Raw genomic sequence first — 19118 nt, 5'->3', positions numbered from 1 at the left:
CAACAACAGTCAATTGCTGCCAACTGATCAGCCGATGTACCTACGACGTGATGTACTTACGACGTGGGAAACCTGCCTCATGCAGTCCGATCAGAAAAAATCTAGTCCTTTTGGTCACAGATCTTAGCTTCGGGGGTCGATGAAGCTGCCAGCCAAGTTTTGGTTTTTTGTTCCCCGTTCGGGAACATTGTGTACCGAACCCCTGGTGAGCTTATCTGCCAGCCGTGCTGAGCTATCCTGTGTGTCGTGCTGCTGCATCGACTGCGACGCGACGCTACAGGTGGGCGTCCGAACTGTCAAAAGGTCAACCCTTGAATCCGAAGTGTTGGTAGCAGTCTGAGACGAAGCGTGTGACAGGGCCTCCTCCGTGCACAGGGGACACGGCCCCGAGGCCAGGTGGCGCACGGCAGGGAATCGCTCTCGCTTTCTGTCTCTCGTTACCGCTGGCTGCATGAGTGTTTGGTCGATCTTAATAAGTGTATTAAGGGATCGTCGAGATCATGTTTACCTCGGGGTGATCTAGGCCACATGCTCAATATTGGAGACAGTTATCAGGATGATGACATCCTTGGCTTTGTCGCGCCGTTCACATACACGATATGGAATTGAAGTTGCTCGTATTCGTTGACGACAGGCAATAGCCTAGGGAAGTTGCAAGCAATTTCCCCATCGGGCCGGTGGAATTTCTCCTCGGTGTGGACTGGTCGGAAGGCCAATCCGTGCGTGGTAAGGGGCTCATCGTCTAATGTTTTCCAACACTTCACAATAGCGTCCTGGGCTGGGATACGAGACTTTCGGCTCTGCTCTGAAGATGAAGACGCCGATAAGAAGCAGGTACGATCATGGAATGAGATTAACCGTGGGCGTGATGAGTGAAAGACACATTCACGGCGCGCTCGGCTTAGATTAGGATTGAGGGGTGCAGGAGTGATCGGTAGCGAGCAGTTTGACTTGGCAATTTACCCAATAGCCCCCGGTCTGCCGTTGAGCAAGGCAAGATCTCGACATAGAGTAGAGAACAGCGTTGTGAGTGCTCCACAGACTCTCAGTCCTGGGCAATTACATGCTTCGATATCCAGATTTTCACGTCTGTACGCTATCACGAGAAAATGGAACACAATATCGGTGAAACGTAAACGCTCGAAAGTAAAATTGCTTGTCTATGCTGTATTATAACGCCAAAAAACGCCTTGGCTTAGGATATCTTCCAAAATCTTCTACCCGACGCTTGCCTACATACCACACCATTTGTACAATTACAATCCCCACAAGTCTGTGCCTTATTTGTTGACCTGGATCAATCCGGGACCTGCCAGGGTCGCCTTTGGAATGTCATCAGGGTTGGTAAACTTGCCCTCGTACGTCAACGCCGCGATGGACAGGCCGTACATGCTATTGGTGTCAAAGGGGAACTCGGCCGAGAACGCAATCTTTGCGCCATCCCACTGCGGGTTGGCGACGGGCACGCTCAGAGGGACGTTGAGTCCGCTGAGATAGGTGACGAACAGAGGTGCCTTGTCCTTGCCGAGGAAGCGGCCGGCGGTGACAATCTCCCGCAAGTCTACTTCAAAGTTGAGCATCTGCGTCTTGGCCTCGATTTCTCCGCCCTGCATTTGCATAACGTTCAACGGTGCAAAGGTTGGGATGTTGATCTGATTCATTTTGAACGGGCACGAGTCCTTGACAACAAAAGACTGCAGCGCCGAAAAGGCAAAGGGCGCGATGGACGTCGTGAGGAAGGGCTGCGACGAGGGCGGGCGCGAGAGGATGCTGCGATAGAAGCCGTTCTGCTCGCCTTCCTGGCCGATGACGGCGCTGATGGCTCGGACGGGACCGGCGTCGCCATTCTTTGCCAAAAGCTGATTCGCATCCTGAAGAGTGCCGAGGACGACAGAGGTGAAGGTTTCGGCGAGGGCCACGGCCTCTTTCAAGCTGTTCGTCGGGAACTGGTACTTGCACGGCGGCGGCGAAAAAGCCTTAAAGTTGTCCAAGACACCCTTGGCGTCGAGCGCATGGAGCTTTTCTTGCTGTCAAAGCTGTCAGTGCCAATTCCAACAAAGTCCCGATGATAACCATTTCCTTTCTTTTTTTTCTCTTCTCCCCGTTGATGAGGTGAGGGGAAACTTACAGCAACCACAACCTTCAGTGCGTCGACCATCCTGTCCTTCTCGGTCGTGTCCCAGCCGGGTCCTCCATTGGTGACGTTCTCGAGCATCGAAGTGAAGAAGGCGACCTCGAATTGTTCGTTAAACTGAATGAGCTGGAAAGCTGTCAAGCTGCTCGGCTCCAGCTTGGGCGGCGGTGCAGAATTGGGGAGCGTTCCTCGCGCTTCTTCTTCCACGACCTTGATCTGCTCCGGGCTGATCGGGAGTTCCGCACTGAAAGCTCGGCGTTCGAGTGGGGCCGCTGCCGAGAGGCCGGCGAGCATCACCACGGAGGCCGCGAGAGTTGCTGTGAGCTGCATGTTGGGCGTTGTCTTTTTCCCCCTAGGAGTACCGCTCCAAAAAGAAAATAGTTTTCAGTGAAAAAGCCCTTCGTCGACGAGAGGATGTTCAGTATCAAATAAATGTACACGAAAAAGAAAGGTGAACGATAGACAGGGGAAGCGAATTAAAGTAGGCGGGCCAAAACGAAACGGGTCAGCTTGGCATGAGATACAAGAGCCGCAGTGACATGGTTGGGGTGACCGGGACGAACTATTATACTCTTGAGGAGTTTGTTTCGATACATAATCTTGAAACCTGTTTGTTGCTTGGCGCACGTGGACCTGCAACTCTCTTGTGGAGGGAGAAGAGCCCGCACATGCGCTTCCACAACGTACATCCATCGCGACACACTTACACACAGGCACATCAGATTTTTTGGAGGAGGGGGGAGGGGGTGGGCGGTTGCCCAAGCGCTCCTACGGAAAGATCCTGGCCCGACAGAAATGGGCCACACCAAGGCACCCACGGCACCACAGATAGGGCTGGTTTCGGAACGAAGTTGCACCGCTCAACTTGCTCAAACTGGCATGTTACAGGGGGGTGGTAGCTGGATGACGTCTCTGAAAACGGACAGACTGTAATTGTAAGGTCTTCGAATCTCGAATGGATCGCGTGCCAGGGCGAGGAGAGAGACGACAAGGACGATGCCGGCTCCAAGGCGAGCCTCCAACCCCTTGTTAGCCAAGTCCAGTCCTCAAACAAGACATCATCTTTTCTCGTCTGTCTCTCGCAATCTCTCGCCTATCTTTTCCCCGCGGTATAATAACAGTCACTGACATTCACTCGTGATTGAACGAACCTGACACGTGCTCAAGCTTTTGTCCGGTCTGGAGCTGTCTTCGCAGTCTCTCTCCGTTGGGCATGTCTCCATACGTCAAACGCCGTCTCCCACCCAGCCCCAATGTATTTCTCTTCGCTGCCCTAATCAGGTAACATGGGCCAGCATTTGCGGTATGTTACTGCCGAAGCGAGACCTCTGTACGGCGTACGGAGTAACACATCAATTCTCGTCGAACGTGTGTGTGTGTCGGAGTGTGTCTGAATCAGGCCCAGCTCGAGCCTCTCCTTGCCATTTCGAAGCTCTGGTCACGTTCAGAGTCGGAGGGCCCTAACCATTTCCCGCTTAGCAGCGACCACACTACTGCAGCAGAACGCAACGGGGTCTCCCCATGCCCTCCCGAGCCGTCAGAAGCGGCGGTGGCAGTCACGGTAGCATCGGGAGTGTCACCACGGCTCGCAACCGAGCCACCACCACCAACAAGATTAGCTCCTTTCCCTCCTTCTCCTCACCCTCCTCACCCTCATCCTACTCCTACCACCAGACCTCTCTCTGTTAGTTCTGGGCAGTGCTGGTTTCCTGATGGCAAGGTCCCGGCGTCATCGCTTGGTCCCTTTTCTCCACAAAATGCGCGACGCCCGTCCGCGAGCGCTTCATCCCTTTGTTGCCGAACTCCGCGAAGCCCTTTGCCCTTCAAAATCGAGCTGCGCGTGCGCCCACACGAGCGACTCGTTGCAGTCTTCGCACGCGTATGTGTAAAAGGCCTCGCAGTAGGCCCGCAGTGGCCGGTATTCCTGGTTGCGGAACTCCAGGGACCCGCGCGTTGCGTGCAGTATCTGTTTAAGGCTTCGATGTAGCACAGTAACCCCCATGTTGTTGTTGACTCTGGTCTCGTCGTTGTCGTCAAAGTCTTGGGAGACTTCATTCATGATACTGTCGGAGGTGAACTTACTCTCTTGGCAGAAGCTCGAGCGGAGGCCTCCGCGATCTCCTAGGCCAACACCACCTTGCCGGAAATCATAATGAGCGACGGCGGCGGCGGCAAAGGTCTTCAAGCCGAAGTACCACTGCGCAGGCGGCTGCTCCTCCATGCGTCGAATGCTGGCGTCGAAGAACGAGACCATATTTCGCGGGCAGTTTATCTGCCTGTACGGCAACGGCGTGAAGGGATTGGGTTCGTTGCAGCAGATGTGTCCAATCGGAGACGCGCGAGGCTTAACGTTACCCCTGGCCTGACTTTGCATTTGCCCTCACAAACCGGCGAGGGCTTCATGGTTTCGGGGGTCGACCAGCCGTCTGCCAAAGGCGCAGAGAGTGGTGGTAGCTTGTCGGGGTTCTCCTCGCCGTTGTTACTGCGGCTGCCCAGGCCAAGGTCTCTGTGCTCCGTCTCCAAGTCCTAATTCATACATCGTGCGACCGGTTCGATAGCGGAAATCAATTTCCAGCTCAATGTGGTCAAATGGTTGGACGAAGTTTGCGGCGTCTCCGCTTCGCATTTGCCTCGGATATCAGCCCTACTCGACTCGAGAGTCCCAACTGATACTAGGTTGGACAGGAGCCGCATGTTTTCCCGCAATAAAAAAGGTTCATTTCAAGAAGAGGAGAAAAAGCCAATATGAAAATTGGGTGAAGTATGCAATGAGAGTGTTTAGTTCGGCACGGCCATTGTACACTCACCAGTTGACGCATGTCTTGCCCTTGTCTCTGCAGTCTTGGCAGAGAATGTAATCCAGTTTCACCTTTATTTTCTTACAACTTTCACATTGCCAGTAGACTCGTAGGAACTTTGACACCTCATCGTCGCAATAGTCGTAGTACTGCCAAGCAGATATCGCTGTCCCTGAGACACGAAACGCGGGATGTGATGAGCACTTTAAGTCTCAATTCGCTCGCCAAGAGGACTGCTCGTTCTCGAGGAACAGGTCGACGGCAGGTCTGCACCTGTCAAAGTCGTTGACGATGAGGAACGCGCGGTCGAGCACGCCAAGTTGCGAGTGCAGGCTGTGCAGCGCCTCTTGCATAAGCTTAATCCGGAAGATGTCGCGATAGCCGTGCTCCCTAGCGTCGAGGTAAAGTCGATACTTTGCGACATACGCTTCGTCCTCGTCGACCTGTGTGTGGTTGACGCACAGCTGGCGGAATATGATCGTCAGGACGTCTCCCACAAAGGCGGTACCGCCCGAGGCCACGTCCGTCCGCGCAAAGACGGTGGCGACGGCTTCCCTCTTCCCATTGTGTTTGTTTTCTCTCTCTCAGCCTCTTCGTCGCCACCGTGGACAAGGTCGTCTGAAAAGGCGTTGGTAAGTAAGTCAGTCAGGTAATCAGCGCATGAATTCTATCAGTGTGATGCATCACCAACCAGCGTCTTGGCATCCGAACACCCTATAGGACGATCTAGAGGCCCATGACCTTAATGCAAACTGCAAACTGCAACCTGCAAAACGAAAGAAAGAAATGCAAAGGGAAATGCCAGGGCAAGTTAAAAAACCAAAACCTACACATACCTTGCCTGACCCTGGTCTACCAACACAGCGCTGCATCCACCTGTTGTCATCCCGTTGCCAGCATCGAAAGATGTCGTTCATGAACGCCCAGTTCCACAGCGGCTGCCAGATATCCGCGCCCGGCTCATGCCACTCGCTCAATGCGGTGTGCATTTCTGACCGGCTCTCGAACAGTTCTCTCACCGCGGGATGATGCACTCCTTCTTCTTCTTCTTCTTCTTCAACGTTGTCCATATTTTGGGTCTCCGTTATTGTAACGAAAGCCCAAGTGTCGAAACGGCGCAACGTCTGTATCTTGGCCCCCACCCAGCAGCAAAGTTCAGGTGTTCAACCTACCCGGCGGACCTCCGGACTTGAAGAAACGTTGAACAAGTTTCTTTGGCCACCGTGCGACCGGACACTACGGACAGGGCTCCTCAACGGGAAAGAAATATCGGATTGGCATGAGTCGTAAATGGGCTACCCGTTCAGAAAGTCAATCACTTCCCGCCTCTGGAAGAACGCCATGCTCAACCATACACGTGGTGAGCAGACCATCACACCCACTGCCGGGATAACAAGCGCTTTATGAGACCAGAAGCCGGGTACACAGATCTAATGACTGCTTAGCAAGACTCTACAAGCAGGCGTTTCACCTGGCCGTTTTTGGCGGCTCGCGAATATCGCGTCTGTTGATGCTACCGGGGTTGCGGAGGGGAAAATCAAGCTACTCATGGAGCTGCGGGGGATGGGCCTGGCCAACCCACGCAGAATTGTCTTCCCTCGCTTGCCCAGCTAATCAAAACACTATGCCTAAGTGCTGACTTATATCTTAGCCGTAAATCCTACGGGGTCCCAGAGAAACAACATGTCTCGTTGATCTATCATCTGATGAGCAGCCCAGCCCTAGAAGCAGGTCCCACTCAGGCTACAACGAGGGGCCGCAGCCATGAAGTGTTGATGCATCGCGTGAAGCTGTTCATTCCTGTGCTTGCCAAGCTTGTACTTAGACACAAAAAGGTAACTCAGACGTACTCTCATGTACTAATTAGACAGGCCCTCTAGGACAAAGTCCGTTTCTCCTTTGGTTTTGGCCTTAGTCCGTTGAAGCATTCGTGACTTCACGTTGCGGAACCCCTCGAGTCTAGAATATTGTTGCCTGGCCTGGCACAACCTTACAATTACTCATCAATAACGGGCTCTACGTCTTCGAACACATGTCTTAGGGGCTGTGGTTATATCTGGCCACTCGACATGCAACCTCCATGCAGCCCTGCAGCCTGGTCCCCAGGCTCTGGATTTACGATTGCCTAGCAGGGTCATGGGGGCTAAATATCTAATCTTGGATAGGAAATGGCGCCCATTTTTACAGAACTTTGCTTTTTGCCTCAAGGATGGAGGGAAGTTAATACGAGGAGTGTAGGTGGCCTGCTTCGGTCCCCCTTGTTGAAGCTTGCGTTCAATAGTTTCTCACAAGTGGAATCAACCAGTCTTTGGTTGTAGTCAAGCAGAAATCCTGTTCAGTCTCTCTCTTTCGCTTCTGAGTCACTGCTTAGGTGTCGTAGCTGCTCGACCATCTAAGGCTCCAAAGGCTTTGCCTCGACGACAAAATTCGGCTGCCCTGAACGGCCCATTTCGCTGAAATTAATTTGTGTTGGAGTTATTGAGGCCGTCAATGATCGCAAGACAATCCTTGCAGCATGGACTGACTCTTCTCCCATGTTGACCATCATTCAAGATGTAGGCAAGCCGGCACCATCGTCGTAGGCGGCGCGCCCAAGCCCGGTCCGATGCAAGCAGTAGGCCGCACTCGAGGAGCCCGCATCTACTCTGGCGATTTCCTCGATTCCGACTTCGCCCTCGCCCGGAAAAAGAACGATGCGGCCGCGGCCAGACTACCCGCCGTCCGTGACACGGGCATGTACGTCAGCTACGCGGCCTTCAATCTTCGAGACCAGCTCCGCAAGAACGACGTCTCGACTCCTCTCCAGTTCCACTACTCCGCGGCCGACTACGGTCTAGAATACACTCTCGATAACGCAAACAACATGACTGCCCTCTGGCAGGACGTCGCCCGAGTGAGCTTCGAGAACGTCAGCATGTGCGTCGAAGGCTCAACACGCTACACCTCCCGCGACGACACGGTCCCAAAAGCACCGCCAAAAGCCACAAACTTCTCGCCGTCTGCGCCGAAGACGGACACGAAGTACACCATCGACTGCGAACCGGACACACGTAATGGGCTCCCGGCCGCGCAGGGCATCATCACCAGACAGGTGACGCCCCAGCAGTGCGACGAACCCGCTTGCGGTCTCGAGCTGACCAGCGGCAGAACTTGGTTCAATAAAACACGATTTTCCTGTCCTGATAGTAAATTCGGTTTGATCCCGTGCGCCTGTCTGCTAATGTGTTAACTCGGGGAGAATAAGCGCAGCGACCTCAACCTGCAGTGCGTCGCGCACTCCGTAAACGTTCCGGCGACAAATCGTGCAACCTACGGACATTCGAGGAGTAAAGCTGCTAGCATGTTCACAGCCGGGACGGTGACGTAGGGTTTCTGTGTTCCCAAGGTTGGAAGCGCGTCGCTGGAATGCGCGTTGAACTGATGGGGTATGCTGGTGTTTCCACTGACTCCATATGCGGGATACAACAGTATATCATGCTTGAATGTGCTTTTCAATGATAATCATTGATTTATTCATGCTCATCTGAACTAACCATAGAGCTTGATTGGTGTCATGCCTTCGTCTTGTTGCGGTTCACGTCCGGAATCCGATACTCGCTTACCCTCTCCCTCCTAACAGTCTCCCAGAAGTCATACCCGCCATCTTTCCTCCTCGTCCGTCTCTCTTCCCTCTCCTCTTTATTGATGCGTCTTTTCTCCCTCTTCCTCTGTGGGACAATCTTCTTGATGCTAGATGCTATCAAAACGACAAGCTTCTTCCCGCCCTTGTATCCCGTCCGGACGAGTCCTTGCACACGACTGCTGAACGCGGCGATGAGCGCCGCCGCAATGATGAACACGGATAGCGGTAGGGAAACAGCGCCGATGAAACCAATGGTGGGAAGTTGAGCATTCCACTCGAACGTGTTCATACCAAACAAGCTCGTGAAGAAGGACAGGGGGAGGAAAATGACGGTAAATGTAGTGAAGATCATGACGGAGAGGTTTTGTGACGAGGCTAGCTCGGTCTGAAGTCGTGACCACCGGACTTCGTCGACTTGAGCCTTGCGTTGCACCATTTCCAGGAGTTTCTCGTACTGCGAGATTGTTAGCAGACTTTTCTAGACGTCTTACCGCGTTACCCGGACAGGCCCAGGCTCGGACAGAGAAAACACTCACATCATTCCTCGTCGTGTCGACTCGCTTCAGCATCTCAAGCGTCTGGCTTTTATACTCTTCGAGCTTGGCCAGTGCCTCTTCGAGATACATCTGCCCATTCTTTGTCACGGCTTTGAGATCTTCTCCCTCAAAGATGGTCTTCATGTTCCGAACCACGCCATCCTGGGTCTCGAATAACCTCTCTAGCGACTTGAGTTCATCCTCTAGGTCGCGGAGTTCCATCAGTGCCGATGTGTTTTCGCGGTTCTCTCGCTCGGCTTCTTCGAGCTCCCGCTTATGGCGCTTCTTGATGGATTCCGGCCGGTTGCTTTCCGAGTCCGAGTCTAAACCGCCCACGTCTTTGAATGTCTGCATGCGGAAGTGCTTCAGGGACGAAGTCATACGCTCGGTCTGCATCTGTCAGTACATGTTTCGAGGGAGAGGAACACACGACTTTAGGCTGGAAAAGACTCACGAGCATGCTGATTGCTTCTTCAAAGATTCTAAAGATCTCGAGGTCGGGATGTGAGGCCCGGTCCAGTAGAACAGTGATGGCATGGAGCACGATGAATGCTGCAAGGTCAAGTGCATTCTCGCAACGGCCTGTGAGATCTCCATTCAGTTCATTGTATACGCTGTTTCTGAGATCCGCTTGCTGAAACAGAGGTCCCTCTTTTGGCTTTGACTCCCTTCTATTGAAGAATGTAGTCAGGGTTTCTGCAATGTCTTGTCAGCGTCATATTCTAGAAGCATCAGCACCAACCTGAAATGACCTACTGGTATCAATCGCCCACAGCCATAGCTCGTCAACCATGAGAACCTTGCCGTCCTTGATGACCTCATTGAGATCTTCGTCTTCATCATCGGTGATGTTATCCTCCTCTAAAAGCCCAGTACTTGAAGGCGTAAGTTTACTTATCGGGGTCCAATTCGACCCCGATGTCTGTCTCCTCTCGAGACCCAGTTGCTCTACATCAACGCCACTGGAGGCGCGGTCTTTGGTCAGCTTGTATAGCATCTGATCATCATCACGGGCCCATGTGTCCCTCAAAGAGGGATAGGCAAACTGGTCTAGGGTTCGGCGATAGTTGAGGGGCGGATCATATCCAATGTACTCCCAGATCATGCGAAGCTCCGCAGAGTCCAACTGGGCGATTTCTCGCGGGACGGGACGAGACCGGCCATGCTGCATGCGCTGCTTGATGAAGTTGCGTCGGCGAACTATGTCGATATAAGTGTCGAAGTGAAGGAATGGAAGGTACATGTAAAGGTAAGCTGAAGAAGGCCCAGCTGGACTAACACGGCCTGAAAGGTTGGGAGAGGGGTGAGGCGAGGGAGCTTTCCGGCACGATCAGTTCATGTAGCATATGACTCATTTTGCGCAAAATCTCACCAGAGTTAAGAGGAATGATGTTGCAAGCCGGTTTTACGAACGATGCTTGCGATTGGGAATGCCTGCCAATGACGTGTTTCGATGCCCAGTTATCATGATTGAAGAGTTTCACGAAGCTTGGGTCATTGGGGTTCGCCAGAACCCTAACAACATCCTACATCGCATTGATTAGCGCGGCCGTGAGAAAATGGCGCTCCCATTCTTACCTTGACCCAAGAGGGATTGGTGAACGGGGTGTGAATCCACATGAATTTTCTTCCCGTCGGATCAGGTCTGGAGAATCCAGCCGTCAGATCCTCCAAGGCGGAAGCCCTCGAGTATCGGTCTTGTCGTCTAGACAGCGGCTCTGAGTAGCTCTTCTCGACGCCCGTCGCCGCAAAAGGCTCGGGGTCTGCCGTCTTGGGCGATAGCTCTAGCTCTGTTGGATCAGACCGTGTGCTGTCGGCATGGCTGCTTCGACTGGATGGCCGATTGAATCCCGGCGGAGACAAGGCCGGCACCTTGAGGCTTTGCATGCGACGAAGGGTATCGAGGGGCATCGAGTTGGAACCTCCGGCCATGGAAGGGCGTGTGACGACGATGCCGGGCGAGCCCTGGCTTTCCGAATCGGAGCTCTTGGGTCTGCTCCCAGTGTCGGAGCCAGCCCGCCAAATCTTTTGCCCCAGCTCTTGGAAGCCAGCGAGAATTCCTAACCCATTAGAGCTCTGTTGTGAGTCTTGCTGGCTTGGGTGAGGCGGATTAGGATCGGATCGCGGTCGAAGCGCGGTCCTTCTCAGTCGCTCCTCCAGGCAGCGCTCAGGACCTTTATGCAAGAAGTCTTGTAGATTACGCTTGGTGAAGTATAACCGGATGGCGGATTCCATTTCTGCATCTGGGTCTTCATAGAAGCCAATGATCTCGACTTTGACGTGTCTCTTGAGATTCAGCGGCGTGTGGATGTACTGAGAACTCAAATCTGTTGCCTTTTGGACCGCTGCAGAGAGCTCGCGCAGGTAAGTGTTCATCGTTTCTGTGTTTCCCTCCCCGAACGATGCGCAATTGGCATGTTCACTATCCAAAGAGAAGACCCGTTCTTGCCTCACGCCGAGTAATGATGACTTGATGGAAGCAATCGGAGCACCGAATCGGACTTGCTTCGCTAAGCCTCGACTCGTGGATCCAGAGCCTGAAAGCTGCGAGTCGATGGTCTCGTAGAAGGTCCAGATTCTGAGCTCACTAGCAATGGTTGAGAACTCTTCGTCCATCCTTAGAAGAGGCTTGTGGCCTAATCTCAAATCGTTGGATATCGAGCGTGGAAGCGGTCGCTGGAGGCGAAGAAGGTGGCTAATGCTGTCTTCCAGGTTGTTCATTGACAAGTAGCTGGAGCCCTTGTGCGGAGTTGCTTAGGTAGCGTCAATATTGAAGGTTTCTGTGTCTACCATCCTACAGGAAGAGGATGGACTTACCAAAAAATGTGACCCCATGGCAATTGTACATGAATGGCTTAAAATGCTCGGTCTTTGTGGCTTTGAGAAGAGCCAATTTGACGACCAGGCCGCCAATACTGTGGGCAATGAAGAACAGAGGCCGGGACCGTTGCTGAAGCCTTGTCACCCTGTGAAACCCTTGAAAAGACGAAATTAAAACACTTACATTGCCATATCTCGTGTTCCAAACTTGCTCAATCAAATCGTTGGCGAGCTCTTCCAACGTGACTCCCTCAATCAACTCACGATGCCGGTAGAGCAGCACCCGGGCCTCACTCACCTCCTTCCGGATCCCCTGCCTTACCCAGAGATGAGTCGCCTTGGGAAGATGTCGATTGATCGTCGGCGACAGAATGCTAGCTCCTGCAAGCTCTTTCAACGCAGTCGGCGGCACATCGGCGGCCCGTCCAAAGTATCCGTCCGGCAGCGGGTCACGGGCCCAGGTTTCCACCGGGTCGGCGCCGGGACACGGCACACAAACGATGTCGACCAGAGTCTCATTGTACCCGCGCCCGTTGACATCGCCGTCAATGTGCGCGAAGCCTGGCCGTGGTTCCGAGTACGATGAAGTACTTGGCTGGGGAGGCGACTCGGTCCTGTCCACTTGTGTTTCTTCCGAGGGCTGGCCAGGCGGCAGCGTCGAGGGCGGATGAGTGCGCTCGGGGCTGTCGTTCTGAGCGGCCGCGACTTCGTCGAGGACGGCGTTCTCAGTCTCGCGCGTCCAGTCCTTGTACTCTGACATATTGCCTCATCACTTCAAATCCCGTATGAGATGGCATGGAGCTTTCTTGCGACGAGTGACCTGGGAGGCGAGTTCGCTTAAGAATGACGGGATCCCTGCCAAGCACATCTCGTTCGTCTTCAAATATTTACAGCGCAGTCATGATCCGGACGCCTGTTTGCTTATGCAGCCACCAAGGCGACCCCAACCCCTGTGAGTCTGCGTGACCTGCAGCCAGGCTGCATGGTTATTGCTGACGGTGGCAGGCTGGCTCGTTCACCAGCCTCAATCCCCCCTAGTCCCGAGGACAAGCTGCGGACCGAGCCTCAGAGGACCGCCATCTCGGATTGGAGCTTGCGCGGGTAGCCTGCAGGAGGATCAGCCTACGCTAACTCCTCGTGGTCAGCTACGGCCATCACCTGGACAATTAAGGCCACAGGCAACTGCGGCTTTTTGCTGAGACAGGGTTTCTGGCCCTCTGCCGTGATTGGAGCCGACCACCGGTGAACACTCTGTCATATTGGAAATGCGATGTAAAGAGAGTGAGAATGCCAAGAAGCCTCACAGGAGCCTCCTGAGAGCCTCACACTCGGGTGATGACAATGATTCACCATCCACATAAGGCTGGTTGACTCATCCAGAGGCCGTGTGCTTGGGTGTTTGTTGAGCGAAATGTCAGCTCCTAAATTGGCAAGTTCGCCCACTAAAATCGCCAAAAGTGAGCTGTGCCGCGGATCCGAGTTAAGGCGGTTATGGGCGCTCACAGTCATCTGATCTGAGCAGCGCCCCCGAAGAGATGAAGATGACGCACAGAATTCGAAGAGCCTAGAGCCTTGATCACTTCTTGAAAATCCTTCATTAAAGCATATGTTGACGCGAATATGCCAGGTAGTCATTGACGGCACGGAAGTTCCGTGACGGCACACAAGCCCGCAGCTGATCGGGATTCGGTCGACACATGTCGGCTTCTGTCGGTACATGTTTTTGTGCTTGGTCCAGCCCGGCTCAATGTCGACAGTCAATGAATTCACCTCTCATGGTCCCTGTATCAGCATCACAAGGAATCCCACCCAGTCTCTATGCGTCGACATGAGATGCCCGGTAACACATCGCAGGCAGTTGAGGGGTCTGGTGAATAAACATGCACATCCAAAGAGTCGCGGCGTTCAGTCGACGAAAGGAAAGGGGCGTTTGAAGGTACGTACTCCCAGGTTCCACTCTCAGCACGGGGTTCTCAGCGATGGAACGCGGGGCATCGGCCATTCCGCCGAGTTTGCATTAACCCAAGCGTGATGATAAGAGCAGTGGATCTTCTACATGCTGAGCCTGTTCTACAGCAGCCAAATCACTATCCGGTATCCCCATGTCCTCTCTGAACTCACGGTGTCGCCTATTCAATCTTCAAGATGTCTTCATGGGCGGAAAGCAAGTCGCAAAACCGCAGTCTGCAGATTCTCCAAGCGGCCACCGAGGGCAAATATGGAGTTCTCTCCGTGGTCATGTAAGTATCCTCGGCTACCACTAGACGTAGTCTCTAGAATATGATACTGAGACCTGCTACCTAAGTTACAACATTGAGCACCTCACTGCAGTCGTTCGCGCAGCAGAGGCCAAGAAATCACCCATGCTGATTCTCTTATTCCCTCTGACTGTCAAGCAGCTCCCGACTCTACCATGGGCCGTCGCTGCAGCCATCAAATCTGCAAAGGTCCCACTTGCCTTGCACCTCGACCACGCCCAAGATGAGCAGCAGATTCGTGACATTGCTGGGTCTCTGCCCTTCGACTCAATCATGGTCGACATGAGCCACTACGACCATGAAGAGAATCTAGCCAAGACAAAGGTCTTGACGAGAGTCTGCCACGATCATAGCATCGCCGTTGAGGCGGAGAGTGGACGCATCAACGGCGGAGAAGACGGCATCGCAGACACTGGCGACTTGGAAGGTACGCATGAGCTCAACTCATCTTGTGGTTCTGCCGCTAACTCGAACAGCCCTGTTCACAAGCCCTGAGGAGGTTGAAGACTTTATCGATGCCGAGATTGATCTCTTGGCACCCAGCATCGGCAACATTCACGGAGACTACGGCCCCAAGGGCCCTCAACTCGATTACCAGCGCTTGACAAATGTCAACACGCAAATCAACAACCGCGTTCTCATGGCGTTGCATGGCACCAATGACTTTAGTCCGGAAATCATGAGACGATGCATCGATAATGGCGCTATCAAGTTGAACGTCAATAAACTGCTTCTAGAGGTCTGGAACGTCCACTTGAGGGAGAATGCTAGCAAGCCATTGACACAACTGATGGAGGACGGGATGAACATCTTGCAAAAGGAGACAGAGCGGTGGATTGATATCTGCGGCAGCGCTGGGAAGGCTTAATGTGTTCGGTTTCAGCACTCTCTGCCATAATTCAATCCCACGACATCACGCCGAGTCCCATAACTTCATGTTGACTCCTTCTCAGGTCTTCTCGTCGCCCAACTTGATAGGTCCCAAAATGAACGTAAGTGATCTCTCAAGAGGCGTTTCTGATTCGCCCAATGATCCTGGTTGATGCGTTAAGTGGCTGGTTTGCAGCCAATGATCGCGAGCTCCTGTTTTTCCAAATTTTTGAGGAACAAATTGGACAAACAGCCAGCCATGTCCTCGCCAGGCGGCACAGGTGGATTTCGTGGAAATGTGTCAGAGCTACCAGATTGTTTCCAGATTTGTCCAACTCCATTTCCTGCAGAGGTACTAAAGGCTACGGTCATCACTACAACCGATATCGTCCGTTCACTATGCTTAGTTCATAACCTCGACCAACAACTTACATCAGTCGCTATTTTGTTATCTGGTTAAGAAAATCAATTCCAAGCTCAGCGCTCTCCTTTTGGCTCGACAATGGCCACGATGGACTATGGCGCCGAAGCGGTCAACAATAAATCCGAAGCCAAAAGGTTACAGGATGAACGATTGAGTCGTTACCTCGACGACAAAAACGGACCAATGCCTCTCAGCGCGTTGGCGGTGCAGGGAAGCGAGAGAAGACAGCGAGCTCTAGCCGAGCTCTTGGGCATCTTTGCGGGGTTCACGTATCTCGAGAAGATGGCACGGGGAGATGTTACACAGGAGGCTGCCAACGAATACCACCCCACACCACAACGTGCGTTCAACTACCGCCAAAATCCGTATATCGTAAACCAGTTTACAGAAGAATCCGGCATTTTATTCCTACATGATCCCGAATACCCAAATCTTGAAGAATTCGAAGCATCAGGCGCCTCCGAAAGCAAAGATGACTCGCAACCTCAGCAAAGTTCCCGTCAAGCGGATTCAACAGATGAGATAAAGCTGGCGTGGTCCGGCCTTCGAGGTGTGCGGAAGGGCCTGAAACGCCAACATCAACGACTCCAGGATATAGCGTCCAAGTCATCTTCGGCCAATATTCGGAAACTTTTAGACGCCTACATCAGCCCTAAAAGAATGGGAGAAATGGGAATCTTAGCATACCGAGACGTCCTCGACTTCATTGTCCCCGATACTCTTGCCGAGGTTGTTGCTTTTACTTCATTGTCCTACGTCATCTCGAATCTCCTGCTCCAACGCGGCCGGATCGCCGAAACCGACGTTCTCTCTGGCATACAGCGCTGGGGAGATTGTATTGTGAATGTCGACGATCGGAAGGCTTTCGCTTCATTCGCTTCGGAGATGTGGCCTCTGGAGCATCTCCGAACTATGAACGAGGTCGCGAAAAGCAACGGGCAAGACGACGACAAAGACTCGAATCGCTCGAGGTCTAAGCACCCAGCGGCCGATAATCGTGGTTCCTTAGAACTACCGAATGTCCAGTCTACACCACAAGCTATTGGGGGTAGCAGCACGTCAAAGGAGATTCGAGAAGCGGCCCTACTCAACTCGTATGGCCTAGAAACGCTACCAGAAACACGACCATCAGCATTAATACAACATCCATACGGGTCTCCGTCTCTGGATAATGATGTTCTGAACATCATGAATCAGACCTGGGAAGAGTATGACTTCAGTCAATTTTCCTCTTTGCCCCAAAGCCCTGCCTTCACTGCAGGGGGACCGGGATTTCATCACGACGAACTTTCTCCCCGTCCTGGCGTGGACCCGAAGAGTATGGATTACTATTGGTCTGGCCTTTCTCTCGAACTCATTCCTTCTCAGACCTTTTCGCCCATGCCCGACCCTCCTTTACCCGCGCCGTCGGCACCTGCTGTCGAGGAACGCGCTTCTGTTGGCTCGGAAGTAGACAAACGGCACATCATCAACTTCCAATGTTTCAATAGAGATAGTGACACGGCAATCTTCAAGCTTAGAGATACTCCGATGTTCCTAGCTGTTCTAGTATTCTCGCATGACACCGGCGACTTCTTCTATCGACTATCAGGATGTGGGAAAACAGTACATTGTACTAAACGAAGCTCAGCCTACACCATTGAAAGATCAAAAGCCGAAAAAAGACTGCGCAAAGAAGTTTTCGATCCGATGAAGAAATCAGAGTCAGGCAATGTGGCATTCCTGGCGTTGTTGTCAGTAGCCAAGAGGTTTGTTGTCCTGGGAAGCCTGGGAACTCTCAAAGATGTCCAAGATTACTTGGTCGCAATCTCTCGTGTAATTATTGATCCCTCTCGCTCATCAACATGTCCCCACCGACCACGATCTGATCTCTATCAATAGGAAGTCATTGAGCCTGGCCAGGAGTACGAAAAGTTCGTTCGTTGGGTCTACAGTTCCTCCACCACCCCTCATTCATGCATGGAGTCGCCCCCGGACACGAAGACTAACCAAGATGCTTTTCCATCAATGGCACAAGATGAGTAAGCTCCAAGTTTCATTCTCCCTTCGCCTGGGGGCACATGATTGACCGACGGGAAACAGACAGATCCATCAGCAGATCTATCAATGCGAAGTCCCGAACTGCACAAAGACATACAAGACGGGCTCTGGGCTCTGGAAGCATAAGCAGAAACAGCATGAAAAGGACGTCGTGAGAATAGCATGTCCCCATGCCGGTTGCACTTACGAAGACATCCGGCGGGATCTTGTGAGGCTGCATTACCAAAGACTGCATAGTCTGGACTTGCCTGCGGCTCTGAAAGCCGGAAGCCGGGGCCAGAAACGTCAAAGAGTCTCATGATTTGTCTAGAGAAGAGTTCGATTAGTGCCGTTGGCTTGTAAAGCCAAAAGACGACGGCACATCCTTCCACCTTATTTATCGAAGGAGGCTGGGCGCTGATTTGACATTTGCGGTAGCAAAGTTAGGCTTTGGAATGAGCGACTGTTTATCATGGTTCAGTAATGAAAGAACGATTTGGAGCGAACGTTGCATGAGCATGGCGCAATTTTTTGAGGAAATTGAGTAACTTTTTGTATCAAGTAATTTTGGGTACCTACAGAGTTGTGCAATGAGGTGGATAGGCGACTTTCGTCCCTTCCAGTCGTGAGGCTGTTCTATTTTCGTAGAACTGGCATTATCTTTGGCACCTTTGCGGTCACTTGAAGTTCGTGTCTGTCTTATCTCTTTAGAATAACTACATCAAGGGTCGTTCAGACCGTTTTGAAAGCCCCAGTGTTAAAACGTTGGCCAATTCCCTTTCAAGGCTTAGACAACACTCATATCGCACCCCGTACCAGGAAATCTTGGCTTTCATATCACTTAATTACGCCTTCATTAGGAACTATTCGAAGGATGTCAGAAAGCTTGATGTGCAAGTATGGTCGGCTTTTCTATCAACAGTGAAGTCACAGTTGCGTAACCAGAAACAAACGGAGAAAATTCTCCATCTGCCCCGGGAGAACAACTATTAGAGAGCTAGCGATCATAATTCTGAAGGGTTTCTACTTTATGCCAGTAGTCCGTTCAGTATGTTGCGAGAACCACCTAGAAAAGATGAAATAGTAGATGTACTCCCTGATATTGAAAACTAGTCCAGGCGAATGGGCGAAGAGGCGAATGTAAGTGAGTACCTTACGCTAATACTTTCTTTCTTCGGGGCCCTTTCCCCCTATTTCTAATGTTCCGGTACTGTCATCAATCTTTCGTTTCCCGAGCTTGCTTTTTCTCTCTTGATTCAACGGGGTTTTCTGTATTTACCCAGCATTTAATCGTCCCGATCATGCCGATAAATGTAGTAAGGATGCATGCAGTTGGCCGTGTGAAAACCACGACGGATGTATTAGGTCGAAGATCTTCGATCATGTAAAGGGTCTCTTGATCCAGCTCAAATAATCGTGCAACTCTTGGTGTCAATAGTAAGTCGGAAAAATCACTTCATCGGACGCGAACAAGACGACTGGTCTTTCTGCATCCGTGAACTTACTTACGTAATCACAGTCCGGCGACTAAGAGACACACACTGAAGAAGGCCAAGGAAAACAAAAGCTTGCAGGACAACGTACAGTCAAGCAAAAGATTACCATGCGGCCAGTGTGGATTGAACACACGACCTTCA

At 52.3% G+C, this 19118-nt stretch overlaps 7 protein-coding genes across 7 annotated transcripts; 3 read left to right on the top strand and 4 right to left on the bottom strand.

Annotated features, from left to right (window-relative positions):
• Positions 1 to 1280: 1280 nt before the first annotated feature.
• On the bottom strand, positions 1281 to 2464 carry CORC01_10311 (late sexual development protein; the record flags this gene model as incomplete). The annotated part of the gene is made up of 2 exons (XM_022621939.1): positions 1281 to 2027; positions 2129 to 2464. The coding sequence occupies 2 exons, from the start codon at positions 2462 to 2464 to the stop codon at positions 1281 to 1283; spliced, it is 1083 nt and encodes a 360-aa protein (XP_022471546.1).
• Positions 2465 to 3917: 1453 nt separating this feature from the next.
• On the bottom strand, positions 3918 to 4953 carry CORC01_10310 (uncharacterized protein; the record flags this gene model as incomplete). Its single annotated transcript, XM_022621938.1, has 3 exons — positions 3918 to 4406; positions 4523 to 4660; positions 4942 to 4953. 3 exons carry the CDS (start codon positions 4951 to 4953, stop codon positions 3918 to 3920), a joined length of 639 nt encoding a protein of 212 aa, XP_022471545.1.
• Positions 4954 to 5144: 191 nt separating this feature from the next.
• On the bottom strand, positions 5145 to 6002 carry CORC01_10309 (uncharacterized protein; the record flags this gene model as incomplete). The annotated part of the gene is made up of 2 exons (XM_022621937.1): positions 5145 to 5489; positions 5769 to 6002. 2 exons carry the CDS (start codon positions 6000 to 6002, stop codon positions 5145 to 5147), a joined length of 579 nt encoding a protein of 192 aa, XP_022471544.1.
• Positions 6003 to 7537: 1535 nt separating this feature from the next.
• Positions 7538 to 8094, top strand: CORC01_10308 (peptidase S41 family protein; the record flags this gene model as incomplete). The annotated part of the gene is made up of 2 exons (XM_022621936.1): positions 7538 to 8023; positions 8080 to 8094. 2 exons carry the CDS (start codon positions 7538 to 7540, stop codon positions 8092 to 8094), a joined length of 501 nt encoding a protein of 166 aa, XP_022471543.1.
• Positions 8095 to 8483: 389 nt separating this feature from the next.
• On the bottom strand, positions 8484 to 12670 carry CORC01_10307 (uncharacterized protein; the record flags this gene model as incomplete). The annotated part of the gene is made up of 8 exons (XM_022621935.1): positions 8484 to 9008; positions 9091 to 9480; positions 9545 to 9786; positions 9847 to 10407; positions 10463 to 10616; positions 10669 to 11843; positions 11908 to 12040; positions 12095 to 12670. 8 exons carry the CDS (start codon positions 12668 to 12670, stop codon positions 8484 to 8486), a joined length of 3756 nt encoding a protein of 1251 aa, XP_022471542.1.
• Positions 12671 to 14055: 1385 nt separating this feature from the next.
• On the top strand, positions 14056 to 15036 carry CORC01_10306 (fructose-bisphosphate aldolase class-II; the record flags this gene model as incomplete). The annotated part of the gene is made up of 3 exons (XM_022621934.1): positions 14056 to 14150; positions 14216 to 14595; positions 14645 to 15036. The coding sequence occupies 3 exons, from the start codon at positions 14056 to 14058 to the stop codon at positions 15034 to 15036; spliced, it is 867 nt and encodes a 288-aa protein (XP_022471541.1).
• Positions 15037 to 15540: 504 nt separating this feature from the next.
• CORC01_10305 (uncharacterized protein) lies at positions 15541 to 17803 on the top strand (the record flags this gene model as incomplete). Its single annotated transcript, XM_022621933.1, has 3 exons — positions 15541 to 17277; positions 17344 to 17483; positions 17545 to 17803. The coding sequence occupies 3 exons, from the start codon at positions 15541 to 15543 to the stop codon at positions 17801 to 17803; spliced, it is 2136 nt and encodes a 711-aa protein (XP_022471540.1).
• Between the last annotated feature and the right edge of the window lie 1315 nt (positions 17804 to 19118).

Source organism: Colletotrichum orchidophilum (assembly GCF_001831195.1).
Source record: "Colletotrichum orchidophilum strain IMI 309357 chromosome Unknown Scaffold_101.1, whole genome shotgun sequence".
NCBI classification, from domain to species: Eukaryota; Fungi; Ascomycota; class Sordariomycetes; order Glomerellales; family Glomerellaceae; genus Colletotrichum; species Colletotrichum orchidophilum.
The sequence above is the reverse complement of the archived record's forward strand: the minus strand, read 5'-3'. Positions and strand labels throughout refer to the sequence as shown.